Source organism: Populus nigra, chromosome 5 (genome assembly GCF_951802175.1).
Source record: "Populus nigra chromosome 5, ddPopNigr1.1, whole genome shotgun sequence".
In the NCBI taxonomy this organism is placed as follows: Eukaryota; Viridiplantae; Streptophyta; class Magnoliopsida; order Malpighiales; family Salicaceae; genus Populus; species Populus nigra.
The window spans coordinates 6,276,920-6,294,170 of NC_084856.1; the positions used below are offsets into that span (position 1 = coordinate 6,276,920).

General features: G+C 29.3%; 1 protein-coding gene across 1 annotated transcript; it reads left to right on the forward strand.

Annotated features, from left to right (window-relative positions):
* The first annotated feature begins 5,862 nt into the window (after window positions 1–5,862).
* On the forward strand, window positions 5,863–6,671 carry LOC133695419 (E3 ubiquitin ligase BIG BROTHER-related-like). Its single transcript, XM_062117411.1, has one exon. It carries the CDS (start codon window positions 5,921–5,923, stop codon window positions 6,539–6,541), a length of 621 nt encoding a protein of 206 aa, XP_061973395.1. The 5' UTR covers window positions 5,863–5,920; the 3' UTR covers window positions 6,542–6,671.
* Window positions 6,672–17,251: the final 10,580 nt, after the last annotated feature.

Below are 17,251 nucleotides of genomic sequence, written 5' to 3' on the forward strand. Positions count from 1 at the left end.
TTTAAATCGAGTTAAAATTTTGTTTAGAGATTATAAAAGCTCATTTTATTATAGGGTTAAATTATGTAGCCATATGAGGTTTGTAAGTCTCCTATATTAGGACTAAAATTTATTATTTGTGATTAGTTATATTTTTCAGTTAATTTAGGATTTTTTTTTTCATCTAGTTTAGAACTCTTTTATTATATTTAGGATTATTTTTTTGGATTAGTTAAGAAGCATAGGAGAGCTATAATATTTATTTATTTACTATTGAGAATAAAATTCAGATTATTTTTTTCTATTATTAGAACTGAGTATGACTGTAATTTTTCAAGCTCTTTTTGCTCTTCATGTTAACCTTTCAATCTTAATTTGCTACTGTTGTTTTTATCTACTTCAATATTAAAATTACCTCTTTTACACTAGATGGCCTAGTATTATTTGATGTCTTGATGGCACGTTGATGAGTTTGTTATGAATGTTTTTGTAGTGCATTGTAATGAGTATGCAAATGTAAATAGCAATTACAAATTTTAATTGTGTTTTATGGTAATGATAACCTTAAGATATATTAAAAATGCATTTATGTTGTTCTATGTTAATTGTTAGGAAAGTTTTTGTTCGCTAATCCTTTGTTTTTGTCTCATCATGAAATTGCTAATGAGAATAAGTGATCAGATTCAACTTCAATCCTATAAATGATAGTTTTCAGATTGTGTGCCCTTTATGGAATAAATTTAATTATTAATCATGATTATAAAAATCTATAAGACTACAAAGTGTTGTCCCTTCTAACTAATAGTTTCACACCCCTTACATCTATGACTTGTTCAAAATTTACTTCCAAACACTTTGGTTAGACAATTATGCAAGTAACAATAACTTTTTGAAAATTATTTTATAATTAAAACTTGCTTTTCTAGTTGAAGATGCATTACTTTTTTTGAACAAAAAAAACATGATTGTGTTTTTTTGTAGTTGCTTAAATATTGAGGGATTGAAGTGAGATTTGGTGAAAAAAATTGATTTTTCGTCGTTTGATTGATGCTACCTTTGTGCATTGTTATTATTCGTATGTTTTTGGTTTTGTTGGTCTAGTTAAACCGTTAATGTTGTATGATACATGTAATAACCCAACTAAAATTTAGTCTGAGTGAAAATTAAATTATTATGCAACTCGAAAATAAATGTGAGTTAGAATAAATCAAAGAACTTAAAAGAAATAAATGAGAGGGGTGAAATTGAACAAAGAAAAAAGTGGTAGGACATGAATTAATTGAGAAGGAAAGCTTGGGGGGAAATAAAAAAACATAAAAAAAATACTATGGGTCTGTGCAAATTTAGTAAATTGGGAAATATAAATGCCTAATTTTCTTCTCATGGTTGATGACATTTCCACCATGATGACATTTCCAGCAAAGAGAGGGGGGAGGAAAAAAATGATTTTTTCTTTCAAAATTCTTGCCAAATCCACTCAAAATTTAGAGAATTAATGTGTGTGATATTTAAATAAGAAATCAAAAGGAAGAAATTGAGTGTTTTGGTTAGTTTTTGGGATAGATTATGGGTTAGGGTTTTGGAAGAAAATAAGGAAAAAAAAGATTGAAGAGGGCCTTTTTTTTTTACATCCAACACATGTAAAATCATCCTATTAAAGTAAGAAATACCTCCAAATAGATTAATTTCATTGAACCTGTGATTTTATTCATAAATTGAAATTGTTAGATGTATGTGAGGATGACATTGAATTAAATGTATGGTGAATGATTGTAATTTTGGTTAATTTATTTTTGTATGCATGAATTAGGGTTGGGTAAGGATTTAATTTCAATAATAGAAATGATAAAAATTGTAAATTGAGAATTTTGATAAAATTGATTAGGATTACAGGGGATTATTGGTTAGATGAATGTTATTGGATGAAATTAGAAAGGAGAAAAGAATTACAATTTCCTTCATTCCCATGTTCGGCCAAGGATGTACTGAAATGAGGAGGATTATAAATTTTCTTAACTATTTATTATGGAAAACAAATATATGTTTAAATGAATTCAATTAAGTCACCGCTAGATGATGATGATGATGATGATATGTTAATTATATGAAGAAACAAAAGGAGAACATACACAATGTGGGTAAGAAACCAATTAGACTCATGTAAAAATAAAAAATTGATTGGTTGGATTAAATAATGAGAAATTTATATAAAGATGTGTCGATAAAAAAGAAAGTGAAAAAATGAATAGAAGAAAAGAAATGAACGTTTGACGTAACTATAATGGGAAATTCTCGACAAGAATAAAGTGAGAATTCAAAATTTTATATGAAGAAGGTAATGGATTGGTATGATGAATGAATGACAATTGATGTAATGATTTAATTAATATATGAGAGGTCGTGAGACCTAATAAATAATAAAGGACTGGGTCGTGGGACTTAATAGGAAATTATAGAATTTAGATGATTTAAAATTGAAGTTAAATAATTGGGTTTGCCTAGAAGCACTTTTGGTATTTTTGTAAGTTTTTTTGAAATTTTTACTAAGGATTGATGAAGATGTTAATACATTAAAGATAATCTATTCCATTAAATGATGTGGGGAATATATAAATAAGCATAAATAAATAGTTTTTAATTTATTTGTTTACCATAATTAAAGTGTAAATTTTAATTAACTTAACATGTGCGCGCGTGTTTGTAACTACCTCGCACCCTCAAGTCAGGAACCAGTTGCATGGATAAATATTTTTTGTTAAGTAAATGATGTAATTGGAAAAACCAATATTTTATTGTAATATATTTTTATGTTTAAGAATTATAATGTTTAAATTTTTTCTTCTGAATGATATAGTTTAAAAAAGTTGTCCTCATTAAGTTAGTTTATAGTTTTGTTTTATATCTATTTAAACTTATTTTTCCTTTTTCTTTTAAAAAAGAAAGTGATGTATATATGCCATGAACTATTTAGCTTTAAATGTCCATTCTATAGAATGTCATAATGTTAAATCTAAAAATAATAGAAAGTTAATATTATGGTTAAGCTATGAAAATCTAGTATGATAGAATGATTATTGTGATTGTTGTTTGCCGTTTGAAAAATTATTGAGTTAATAACTTAATATTAAAAATACAATGACGACTCTGCTGAAATTTCAGTTAAAAAAACTTGGTAATTATAAATATATGTTTATAAATTATGATATTCTTCTTGGGTCATTATAATACATGATAATTTCAATTTTGTTAATTAATTTGACATTTATTGAAACTTGAATTGCAAATCCATTTGATTTTCAAGACATTAAAAATCAACGTTTATTATTATCTTAAACACCGTTTAAGGCTTGTAAAAACAAATTAACATCAAAACATGTTTATTTTGATTGTTGAACTGATTTGGCTTTTCAAAATATAAAACTAAACTGAATTAAATGAAACTATTATTCAGTTTGGTTTAAATTTTTTAAAAAAAAAAAAGATTTGAATGAACTTTTTGGTATCAATTGATCCGGATATATTTTGGATTGGATACAAGGACAAAACGGTCTTAAGAAAGTGTTTTGAAAGACGGTTACAGATAGATGAACGTTACATGTCTCTTCGTTTACTGATGAGTGATGACCACTTCCATCCTGACACCATCCTTCACTCTATTTTTTTCGGATGAATATGAAATTTCGGATTTCAATGCGGCTTCATTGCTCTTCACATCGCTAAAACAAGTGAAGTCTTCGGTTCTTATGCTCTTTTTTTCGTTTTCTTTCTTATAACGTTCGTAAGTCGTGAGTTAAATTTTCTGTCACAGTCTACTACTGCCAAACGATTCAGAAGGGTAGTGGCAATTTTTCTCATGTTGTAAATTTCATCGTGGAATCGATTTCTCTGAATAATACTGTTTATCCGAAAGCAAAATCTCGGAATTAAGAGCAAAAGGAAAATTCAGGAAAACAAATTTGTAGTTACTACTCTGAGTGTTCTTAAAATGTTGCAAGAGACTAATCCATGTTCATTACTATTGCAGGAGTGAGCATTAGAAGGAATAAGGAACTTTCGAAAGTCTGCTGTGATCATCACCTATTAGGCGTTGCTTGAATTATAGATGGGTAACATAATCATCTCCTTCCTTTCAGGTTTTACTAAAGTCATCGGCGACCTTTTTGGTTCTCCACTCGATTTTCTTGCTGGAAAGTCTTGCAGGTTCGTAAATATTACCGGCTGATCTTTAATTCTTTGCATACATCATCTGCATTTTAGAATAAACCATGGATGCACCTTTCTTTAAGTAGGCTCTGTGAAATTTGTTACTCGAACCAGGTTCATGTGGGCCTATAGATCTTGATATTATTATCGTTGCTGTTATGGATCCCTGTAAACAAATAATATGATTGGTTTGGGCCTTATAAACCTGTAAAAAAGTTTCTCAGTTCTTATGCGTCAAGAATAATGGAAATTTGTCCAAATGTGTCTGCCAATAGAAAATTTTGGTTTCAACATCTGTATCTTGTGAATTTTTTTTCCTGATTCCGCTCTTTCAATTCTTCTATTTGTTGTTTGCGCTTTATAATGCAGTTCAGTTTGTGCGTCACCATGGGATTTTTTTTGTTACATCGAGAATTTCTGTGTTGCTAATCTACTAAAGATGGTCGCTGTACTAGCTCTGTTATACATTGGTGAGTTTGAATGTATTTAACATTGATTCAGATGACGGTTGATATTCACAGTTTCACATTTTAATAACTTGCAGTGCTCCTATTCTTCTACCTGCTCTATAAAACGGGCATTTGCCAGTGCGTTGGCCATAGCCTCTGCAAAACGGCTTGGGCATGTTTGGTTGCTTGGTTTTCCATGTGGGGGTATTGTTGCATTTTCATGAGTGATAAGTTTATAATGCTCAAAAGGGTAAGGCATGGCCACAGAAGTGACTCATCAGAGTTTGATACAAGTGAAGAAGACCTTGATCATATACCTAGAACCATGGAAATAAGTGGCTCATTATCTCGTCGAACAAGGGATTACAGGAGAGTTCACTTAAGGAAGTCTTTGAGGCCAAGAAGTCACCGTATTCGAGTAGGTTTAGGCTCAGATTTTGATTATGGATCTGGAAGAATCCCTCATGCTAAGCACGGAAAACATTTTAACACAATTCATAGCATTCGTGTAACTCACACGTCGCAGTTTGTGCGGAAAAGGGCAAGTTTTAGGGGAAGGGCTTACCCAAGACAAAGGCGGTGAACATCTGATATCAAGAACACAAGGTACGGAGACATGATTGAATAGAAGCTTTTGGGTTCTTCTTCACCGCATGGTATTCATTTCCTGAAACAGCAGTGTCATACGCAGATTTTGAATGCGGGTTGTGGTAAAAAGCCATTTTTATAATTTGGACACTGTTTATATAAAAGGTCAACCCTTGAATACATATTTCTCCTGAACCTTTAATCAATAACTAAGAATCATAGCAAGTTTTTATGTGTGTCTAGTTCATACGAATTTATAACCCACGGATACCTACAGCTGGTTAGATTTTGGAGATTGCCTGGACATACAGCAATGTCCCTACAAAGCTTAACTGGTAGAACTTTCGAATAGGATATCATATTACTTATGGGAAATGGTTTTCAATTGCTTCACGCACGTACGAAAGCTTCCCTCTCTCAAAAGAAAACACAAAAGCTGGCTGTGTAAAAATGTGAGAGGCAAGAATGGTACAAACTTTAGTGTCTGAACTTTGAACTTCTACGAATCTGGAATTTTACATCTAACACATGAGAGTTGGTTTTCCATTTCTTTGCATGAAAGCTCCCTTTTGTCTAAAGAAACCTCCTAATTAATTCCTTCACACTATTCCTTTATGTATCTTTATCCTGATCATATATAGCAGAATCTATATTTCTATCCTTGACTGCAACTATTTCGAGATATCAGCAGTGCTCATTCGATGGAGAACGAAGAGAGAAAACTAGCATCGAGGTGGGTCCCTTGTACCCAGCTCGAACAAGTCCATCCAGATAATGCAATAGCAATGGTTTTGCAAGAACAAGAGAGGGCTTTCACAATTCTCACAACCATCGAAAGCGACAGTAATAAGGAAGAAAGTGATGAGGCTTCAAGCATTGACAGCAATGAGGATGGCAACGACTACGAGTTCTTCCAAAGCCTCGAATTCGAATCTGAAATGGAGTTCCAGCGGGAAGGACAGGATAGTGACAGCGATGAGGATATGGAAGAGGAAGAGGATGACATTGACCTGGACGAGCTATCTTACGAAGAGTTGATCGCACTGGGAGAATTTATAGGGCAGGAGAAGAGAGGACTATCAGTAAATGAAATATCTACTTGCTTGCATCCATGGAAGTATCGATCTTTAGCAAACAAAACTGGGACTGATCGGTGTGTGATTTGTCAGATGGAATACGAAGAAGATGAATCACTGGTAGCTCTTTCTTGTGACCATCCTTATCATTCTGAATGCCTAACCAAGTGGCTTCAAATCAACAAGATTTGCCCCATTTGCAGCACCGAAGTATCATCGCCTAGAAATATTTCTAGGACTGATTAGTTATTTCCACTTGATATGCATTGAAAAGTTCTTAAGACTCAGTATTAATCTGATTGTAACATTGGTTGTTCATGAACTCGATTGGAACTGTACATCAATAAATAAAAGCATGCCAAGGGTTTCGACTAAACTTAGCCTATTCAATAAAAAAAACTTGAAGAGGCCTCTGTTTTTTCTTCTCGCCATGGGACTCAAATTTGCCTCTCATAAAGGATAGGATGACAACGCGCCAATCAGAGGTCACCCATCGCTGAACTTCGCGCAAGGAGATCAAGAACATGAGATTCTGAGAGCTGTGGGGGGGAAGGGATAACAGAGAGTGAAATACGGGTGGACATCTTCATAATTTTAAACCATGTCAGTGCTGATTGGGTTAAAGCCTAGCCCAGATTAGTAAGCCCAATTCCGTCCCTTCTATAAGGCCCAAAACAAAACTCTAATTACCACTAAAGGATTAAATTTCCCATCGCTGCTGCTTTCGGGGGCTATTATGGCTCTTTTAATGTTCAAACTCTCTGGAAGGAAGGTTCGAAAGGATAACCTCCTTGCTAACTAACAAAATCTCTAAAAGAAGAAATTTTAATATTTTTTTTTAATTTTATTCTTTAATATTCAGTTTCTATATATATTAAGAATTGAATTATATCATTTTAAAAAAATATAAATATTTTTAGCAAGTTATCACCATCCCTTTTTTAAAAAGAAAAATAAGAATACTAGAAAATTATTTTTATATATAATTTAAATTATTAATTTTCTTAAAAAAAAATTTATTAACATGTAACTAAATAAAAAAATAAATACTCTTCAAGATCAAATAATTTGATTTATATCTATTTTTTAATGTTTTGATTTATTTTTTTATTTGCATCACCGTCTCTTTCTAACTCAATATAAATTTGAAATACTAGAAAACTAAATTTTTAGATGAGAAAAAATTTATTTTAATTGAGAGTTTGAATTTTTATTTTTCTAACTCTATTGGCCTATAAAAAATTAAAATATTATTTTGTTTTTAAACAGCCCCTAAATCTCTAGATTGAACATGTTTTCCAGTATTCACATGAAGGCCGCCATGAGAAACACACCGCCCCTATGTGGCAGCCCGTCTTCAACATGGCCGAAAAACAAACTGTTCTGGGCCTTATACAACACCCCCAATGGAGCAGGCGGCAAATTCACTTACTCTATTTATTTTTGCGTATCTTATTTTAAATTAATATTTTTTTTAATATTTTTAGATTATTTTTATTTTCTGATATTAAAAATAATTTTAAAAAATAAAAAATATTATTTTAATACATTTTCGAGCGAAAAACATTTTGAAAAATAACTTTTATCATACTCCTAAACAGAAACTTTTTGGATTTGAGTTTGAAAAAACAAAGGATGAAAGTGAATTCTAGGCAAGATTATAGGACTTGAAATGCAATTAACTAATTTCATAATTTTCTTCATTTAATTAATAGGAATAAATCTCTTCTTACCTCTTTCATTAAGCCAAATTATATTAAGATCCTTAACACAAGCTGATATACACTAGTCTTCTGACACAGCAGCAATATTCTTAGCTTCCTAATGTATATTTTTTTAAAAAAAAGGAGGATGGCATGCATTAAATTAGTACAACTGAAAACTTCTTTTTTTTTAGTATGTTTGAATATTTAAAACTGTAGTAGTTATTATTTTTTAAAGTATAATTTGCTTGAAATGCATAAAAATAAAGTCTTATTATTAATTTTAAAAATAATTTTTTATATCAGGACATTAAAAAAATAAAAAATATTAAATAAAAAAATCAAATTTTACTAAAACCTCATTCCAAACACAACCCCAAATAAGATTAATTCAAAACTTCGATGGGAATATGGTAGCATCAATAATACACCAAGGCATGTGCTATATTAAAGTTTTGATCCCAAGCTGTCTGCTATTTTCCCGAGAAAAAAAATGATTTAGACCGTTGATAACATCCCAACACATCCATAGAAATGGCATCCTATGATAGAAAGAAAATCAATGATGTAATAGATACAAAATTTAATTATTCAGGTTTTAAATTTGTATTTTAAAATTATTAATTCAAATGCTATAAATTTTAAAGTTATTAGAAACTTATTTAATTATTAATTTTTAAAAAAAGACAACCCTTAAACTTGCATGCATATAGTACAAAAATACAAGGTGGCCCAGTGATAAGAGATTTGAACCAAGAGATTTGCTCTCTTTATGGTCTCAGGTTCGAGCTCGGTGGTTACTCATATGATAGTCACTGGAAGCTTACATGGTTGTTAATTTTAAGACCTGTAGGATTAGTTGAGGTACGCACAAGTTAACCCGAATATCCAACTAAAAAAAAAGCAAATCCTTTGATTTTGAAACAAAATAAAAATTAAATATTTTACTAGAAAATCCTCACCTGGTCAAAAGTGATTTATTTGATAACTTGATTAATACATCAAGCTGGGGCTAAGAATTGACTGACGTTGAAAGAAATGTGGTTCATTGATTACTACTGCTGAAGGAGAAAAGTAGTTGGCTAATTAGCTAGATAACTTCAGGTTTTTCTTTTTAATTGACAGCTGGAGCTGTTTTTGAAAAATACATTTACCATTTTTTTAATTGTGCTTTGACACAGTGATGTATTCAGCTTTCTTAATTAGCTTCATAATTTATCTTTCAAAAATGAGAACGGTACTGAAAAAAATAAAACAATTTAGTAAAACTGTGTTGATTATAAATTATATATATAATTAAATATTATACTTAAACTAAACTATTGTAATGTACTTAAAGCACTAAAAATATGATAAAGTTGAATATTTATTATTATTAAGGATAAAATTTTTATTTTTAAAACTTTATTGTTTATTTTTTGATGTACACATAATGATATTAATAAGCCTCTTATAATCTCACAAACTATACTTTTAAAGAATGTATTTTTTTTTATAAAGACTACAAATTAAAAGAATAAAAATTCAAAAACTATCAATGATGGACTAGAACTTAAACTCTAGAATAGAGAAAAAGAAAATAAACTGGAAAAAAAATTAGAAAGCTACTGCAAGATGTCCATAGCATCTCCCTTTCAACTCTATTTATATTTATTTTTGGAACCAAAGATGTTGTTGTACCAGAATTAATTCTCATTGTATACCTTAATTGCCCACTATAAAAAAAAATAAAAACCTCACAAGTTTTTTACCTTACAAGACGTTGTTCATTTAAAAATAAATTATTTAAAAAAAAATTGTTCAGAACTTTTATTCTTTATGGATCAAAGAATTATTTTAAAATAAACTTAAATCCAAGTTTAAAATAAGTTAACAAAAAACCAATCCAAGTCAAAGGCTAGTCCTCGGGACCAAGAGCTCGAGGCTTAAGACTTAGAACTCGAGCCAAGTGAGCAAGCAAGCATGAGTGGCTTGACCCCGAGGCTTAGGACCTGGAGCTCGAGCCGAGCGAGCAAGCATAAATGGCTTCAACCTAAAGGCACTTTGCCTACACTTATTTATGACTTTATAACTTTTCATTATATAAACAATAAGATAATCTTGTGTTTTTTTCTACGTGGGATAAAGCATTTTGGGTTTCATATAGATATATCAATCAATGATTCTTTGAGATCAATTTCTTATTTATCCATTATTTATTTGAATCATATTAATATTTTATTTTAAAGAATTTTTTTGAAGAATAATTTCCAACAAAGTTTTAACCCTAAAAGAGAAAGGAACTACTTATAATCTTATCCTCAAATGTGGTTTAACCATGGTTTTAAATAAATTTTCTAACAATCCCCACATGAATGGAAATTGTCTGACTAGTATGTAAAGAATCAAGGATTTGTAGAGAGAAAGTAATTTGATGGATCATTATATTAGGATAGGTATTTTTTGGCTTTGAACTTTTCTTAGTAAAATACTATCAAATTTACTTGGCTAAATAATAACCGCAATGTCTTGAACTATTTAACCTTTCTATTTAAAAGACTAATCAATATTAGACAAATCACCCTTATTCCACAAAAACATCTTCAACCTTATCCCCAGTGGTATAAACCTAAGCAAAAAACATGAACATCATGCTAGTGTTGTTAGGCACAACATTGATAGTTGTTTCACTTTTAAAAGCAAACTCGTGCAACTCATTAAAGCTAATTGGATAACATTTGATAATACCCCTTATGTAAACACCAATCCTTTGCCACATCATACTACAAATAATGAAATATAAATGTGATTATCAGTGACTCAGATGATAGCAATAAAGAAGCAACCTTGAAAGTAACAATGAGTAGACTATTTGATATGTTATCCATAATAAATTATCACCATCAAAGATATAGGTCATGTTGGACCCTCAAAAATATTATAATTCCATTATGAGTCAAGGCATGACATAAATGACTATAAGGAATTTCATCATGAGGCTAAAATCATATTAATTTTGGGAAAGCTATATATGAAGTAAGGATGTTATCCATTCAATGAAAGAAAACAAAAGTATATAGATATCAACCAATGGACTATTTAGAGTGATTATGTTAATGTTTACTTATCAAACCAATAATGATTATCATGTTTTACCTAATACCTATAGATACACCTTTTAAAAAAAAATTATTTCTTGTTATGTAAACAAGTAAGGGTTTGACTATAAACAGAAGGTGCTTTATACTAAAGGAGTTTAAAAATCAAAGAAAGGTAAAAAGAAAAGCAGCTAAAGAGTTGGCTAAAAAAGATAAAGCTAACAAGTATATAACAATGAAGAGGCTAGTGAGTTTCTAAAGCTAATGAAGTATAGTGACTATAGTATAGTTGATCAATTGAAGAAACCCCCAACATGAATTTCCTTATTCTAGCTTATTTTTAGTTCAAAATTGCATCACAATGCATTGTAGAAGGTCTTGAATGAAGCTTATGTTTTATAAAACATCATATCTGATTCCATAAAACATGTAATAGTGAAGATCCAAGTTATAAACTACTTGTATTTTTCTTAAGAAAAGTTAGATCTAAAAAGAACATGACATAATAAATTGTTGTATGTTATAGTGAAATGTTAAAATTGTCCAATGCTAAGTTTTTTTTATATAGCTAATGGTTTAACCCTCAATGTATTAGCAAAACACATTCTAGACCATTTACTAGTTGATGCGTCATATATGAGGCCTGCAAACATGATGACAAGAGCATACAATGGTTTATCTAGATAGTATTCATATAGAGTTGATCATCTGGACGCAACTGATTCAAGTTACATTCCAAGTAATTAACATCCATCTTTTTTTATAGTATGTTGTTAGGACAAACCTGGATTCATGCTACAAGTGTTATAGAATCAAAATGTAAATCTTCACACCTTTAAGATTATAAATGTTGATTTTGTATTTAAGAATACATTATTGAGAAAGTTAAAGACTTTAAGAGCTATAAAAATGGTTGTTAAGTACGTGATAAAGTATGGGCTGCCACTGAGATATGACTTGAACACATCACCAACCAAAGCAAATCAACTATTTAAAGTTGAAATATACCAATCATCGATTTAGCATGGGTTTTAATTTAAGGAGAAAGGATTATATGAGAGTGGTAAAAAGAAAGTGTAAGAAGGGGATGGCCCATATTAAAAGGAGAGATCCTAATGATAAGTAGATTGATATTCCTCATATCTGCAACACCTTTCCTTACCCGGTAGGTGAAATTTTTGAACAAGGTATTTGTCGATATCTCATTTCATAACTTGGAAGAGAAATAGATTAAAGGTTATGTCATCTATCCCGAGTTAGGTTCAATTGGTCCTTAAATTATGGTTTCTTCATAGTTGATTGTCAATGATCTGAAAGAGGCATCATCTATTAAAGAGCTAGAAAGGAAATGTGTCGAGAGGGAGAAGCTAGACAATTAGGAAATTGAAGAAATTCAAATGTTGTTTTATAAGTAATATTTTTATTTTGTTATCCTGATTTTTTTAGCAATCATAGCTCAAAATGCTGAAAAAGAAATATGTATTTATGATGAGCCTTATTTGTTGTTTTCTCTTTAATTAACAAGATCATGCAATTTCAATCCAATTATGTCTTTTTTTTCTTTTCATTTCTTCATCCATTCATCATTCGCTTATTCAACACACCTTTTGCTTTAAAAATTCTAAAAGCGATCTATCTATAAATATCCAAAATCATTACAGTGAGCATATTTAGCCTAATTTAGGTGAAAATATAATTGCAATGGATAAGGAGGAATGAGAGGAGAGTGATGTTGAAGAGTTTCTAGATTAGTAAAATCATTAAAATATATGATAAAACTACATTATAAAGAGTTAGAATTAGTGAACATAGGTACCGATGAGAATTGAAAAGAATAATTATCTAAAGTCATGTTGGGTACGATAGTATTTTTGGTTTAAAGCTTCTCATAATGTTTTTGTACTCTTTATTAAACTTTGCACATCATACAATGTATTATTCAATTCATTCAAGTTGTAGTTCTTGTACATGGAATTGTTATGATTTCATACATTAATGACCATCTAACAATGGGATCATATTAAGTATATGATAGTTTTAGTACTTTATTTGACAAGAAGTTATCCAATTTTAAGGTCATTATATAAAACAATAATGTCACCTCTTAACGTTCAATCCATTAATGTTTTTAAGTTTCTGATCATGCACCGTAAAAGGCAATTGGTAGAATCAATGTACTACTTGTCAAAGCAAAATTAGTCTGGACAACCAAGTTTCGAGTTGAAATCATGATAATTCTATATAAACAATAGACAAATAATTATAGTTAAAACTTTGGATTTTCATATACAATTATGAAACAAATAATTTAAATATATAGATCAACCATAAAACTAATCAAATTAACAAATACAAGTTTTATAACTAAGACAAATGATTTAATTGCTTTTTAATTGTTTATTTTAAAAGGTACATTTTTAGCATGCATCATTTTAATAATTTTGTTTAAAAAAAATTGGATGATCATGACAAACTACATTAGAAGTTAAACTTTAGCTTATAAAACTATTTTGCAGAAAATTAGATGTATAAACTAAATAAAAAAGAAGTTAAATAAAGCTTTAAGTTTTTTATGCAAAAATTTGAATAGTGATTATAACTATTTGGTTTATATTGCAAGGTAAATAACATAAAGTTACAATAGAATTTAAAATAAAAATTAGAAAGTATGCATTCTAAGCAAATGTCGTATAATTGAATATTTAAAATTATACTTGAATAATCAAATATCCTAACACTTGAATAATTAAATATTTTATCATATATATAGATAATTAGCCTAATTAGACTAAAAACAATGTATATGTAAGTTACTTAGGTATTGAAGAGCTTGTAACCAAATTTAAATAACAATACGCCGATATCAAATATCAATTATTTATTTTAAAAGTTTTATTTCTACTCTTTTAGTACAAAGAAAATGTATGCAATCAACCTTTTAGAATTTCAAGAACAACATTTTGTTTAATTGCACTTCTAAATAAGAAAGGTAAAATGAAAACTTAAAAAAATATTACTCAAATATCTTTTTATAATAACATAAACTAAGCTCTAGAATAGAAGAAAAACAAAGGGAAAACAGAGTTTAATGCTAAGGAAGGTAAAACGAAAACTAAGGTGAAGAAAAGTTTGAAAATCTATATAAAACACTATTCCTTCAACCCTTTTTTGTATAGTAGATTTTTTAACAAAAAAATAATGTAGTGCAAGAATTAATTCTCGTTATTTATTAGCCATAATTATTCATCCTGAAACAAAACTAACCTAATATTTTTTTGCTTTAAAATCTAACATGTCTTATATTAAATAAAAAAAATTATTTAGGTTAAGAAATAAGATAGTTCAGACACTTTATTCATGAGTTGGACAAGCTAATGGGCTGGTAAAAAATAATTTTTTATGAGACAAAAGATTATTTTATAACAAAACCCAACTCAAGTCCAAAATTGGCTAATAAAAATAAAACCCAAACCCATGCTAAAAACTTAAGACCTGAAATCCTGAAGCTCGGGGCTCCAGCTTGTGTTCATGCTCATGCTTGAGCCAAGATGAGTGAGTGCGTGCACGTGGCTTAAGCCCACAATCGCTTTGCTTAGGCTCATCCAAGACTCTTCAACTTTTCACTATATAAACTACATGAGAATCTTGTGTTTTTTTTTTAATTTTGGATAAAGGGTTTTGGGTTTCACAAAAATAAGTTAAGGATTTTTTGATATCAATTTCTCATTCACCCACAATTTATTTTAATCATATTAATATTCTATGTTAAAGAGTTTTTGTTAAAGAATAATTTTTAATAAAATTTTAACCCTACAATAAATTAACCCCACTTTTAATTTGATCTTAAATATGTTTATTAACCATATTTTAAAATAATTTTTTAACATCCTCCACTCTACAAACTCCTTCTAACTTTAATTTAAACCCTTATTCATACTTATCAAATGTTATTTTTAAACATCAATAATACACACCTACTCTTGTAGGCAACAACCTTTTTTTATATAATTTAGTAGAGAAAGATCTATATTTATCGTCTAAAAACAAATATGACAAATATAATATGTATAAATTTGATTACGAGTAGTGTAAGAAAATAAAGATTTTTCATATTTATAAAAACAAGTATGTATTTCTTAATAAAAGAAAATAAAATCAAAATTTATAATTTATAATTTATAATTAAATTTATTTTTTCAATTTTATTTTTTAATATATGATTGATTAAGAATTGTGCTTCATAATTTTTTTTAGATAAGATGCTTTGGGTTTAATGACCCGAGTCACGAGTTTGAAGAGTTAACACAGGTTGATAGGTTTTTTTAAAGCGAAAATGGGATTGATAATTTTCTTTAATTTTTTTCTATCGAGTTATTTCAATTTCATGATTTTGATAGCGTGTTTGACGGGATATCTCAAGTTAGCTTGGCCTTAATTATCATGAGTATAAGTTTGTCATGCTAACTCAAGTTGATCAGGATCAATTTGTTTAGGTCCATTTTCTTACTTCATTTCATCATGTCATATTTAATAGGTTATGAATTGGACTATATCTTATCTTTTTTGGGAAAATATTTTTTCTCAAAGTTATCGTAATTATTTTTTAAAAAAATAATGATTTATTTGTTATCATTGCTTAATTTTATTATCATCTAATTAAAATAAAAATAACTTATTTAATCCAATCAGCTCAAATTATATTTTTTATAAAAAATAAACACAAACACAATATTTAAACATTATTTTTAAAAAAAAATTGTTCAGCACCACTGCCAGGCGCGGTCACAAGGTCAATGTAGCTTAAAACAGATTCGAAGGTTACTAAACGAATCTTTGGGTTAGCACCCGTCTTCACAGGTAAATGTGGACCTTCATTGAATAGACTTTCATGGCTATCTCTAAAAGAAACCACTATTCACAGATCGAGTGGATAGTGAAAGACCACTATATCATTTCGTGTTGCTATGTACAAATGTTATGAAAATATCAATTTTCGATCTGCCACTAATACTTACCCGCGGAGGGTTGCTATCTTAGTGATTATTTTCGGTTCGATTTATTTTTTATCAAAAAAATAATTAAATTGGGTTTTAAAAAAAAAAACCAAAACCAGTTCAAACTGACTTATTTCGGTTCGGTTCGGTTCGGTGATTTTAGAACAAAAACCAGTTCAAATTAGTTTTTTCGGTTTGATTTGGTTTGGGTTTGGTTTTTTTGGTTTCAGGTTTATAAAACCGAAACCAAACTGGTCAATTTTTTAAAAATTATAATCAGTTTTTTCAGTTATTTTCTTTCTAGTTTTCTTGATTTAGAGAGTGCTTAGCAGTGTCGTGGCGGTTGTTTTTCAAATAACTTTTTGTGCCGAAATGCATGTCAATGATATTTTTTATTTTTAAAAAATTATTTTTGACATCCGCACATCAAAACAATCCAAAATATATAAATCATATTAAATTTTAATTAAAAAATTAATTTTTTAAAAATACAGTTTGCATAGCATTTCCAAACATGTTGTTAATAGATTTTTTGTTCGCTATTATCCTAAGGGTGGAGGTAGGATTTTTAGTTAAGGAAGGTAAGAATACAGGTATTATTACAGAAAATAGTTACTTTATTATTACGTAATACTGGATTTAAACAGTATTAGCAGATTAAAATCTAATTGCAAGACACTAAATAGTCCATTTAAATAATAATTTCGTATACAGTTCATAAATATATCATTAAGTAATGGAAAACTTCAAAAACCATGGGAGGAAAATTCAAGATCCTAACATTGTTAAGGATCAGTGTGAATTTCTTTGAAAGAAACCTCCCCCTCCAGTCATCTGTACTCCACAAACACATCCTTCTTACTATCTTAGAATCTTTAAATACTCAAATAGCCCAGAAAATTAGTAATCTTTTATGCTAAAAGCATCACCCTTTGAAGAAAACAGAGGATAATTTTGAAAAAGATTGTGCAGAGAGTTTTGATGGTGGTGAGAATTTGACAGAAAGAATGAAAAACACGCAACAACTTTCTAGATACAATTAAACATAAAAAGATAAATTAGACATAACCCTTAAATACAGTTATAAATGGAGCCATTTCCCTCAAGTTTCTTCAACACTAATTTATTGAACTGTTCCTCGTTCAAGCAGGAAAATCCCAAGGCTGAAAGAATGATTTGGAT

Coding starts and splice junctions, on each gene's coding strand:
- LOC133695419 (XM_062117411.1), top strand. CDS start 5,921: ATGGAGAACGAAGAGAGAAAACTAGCATCGAGGTGGGTCCCTTGTACC.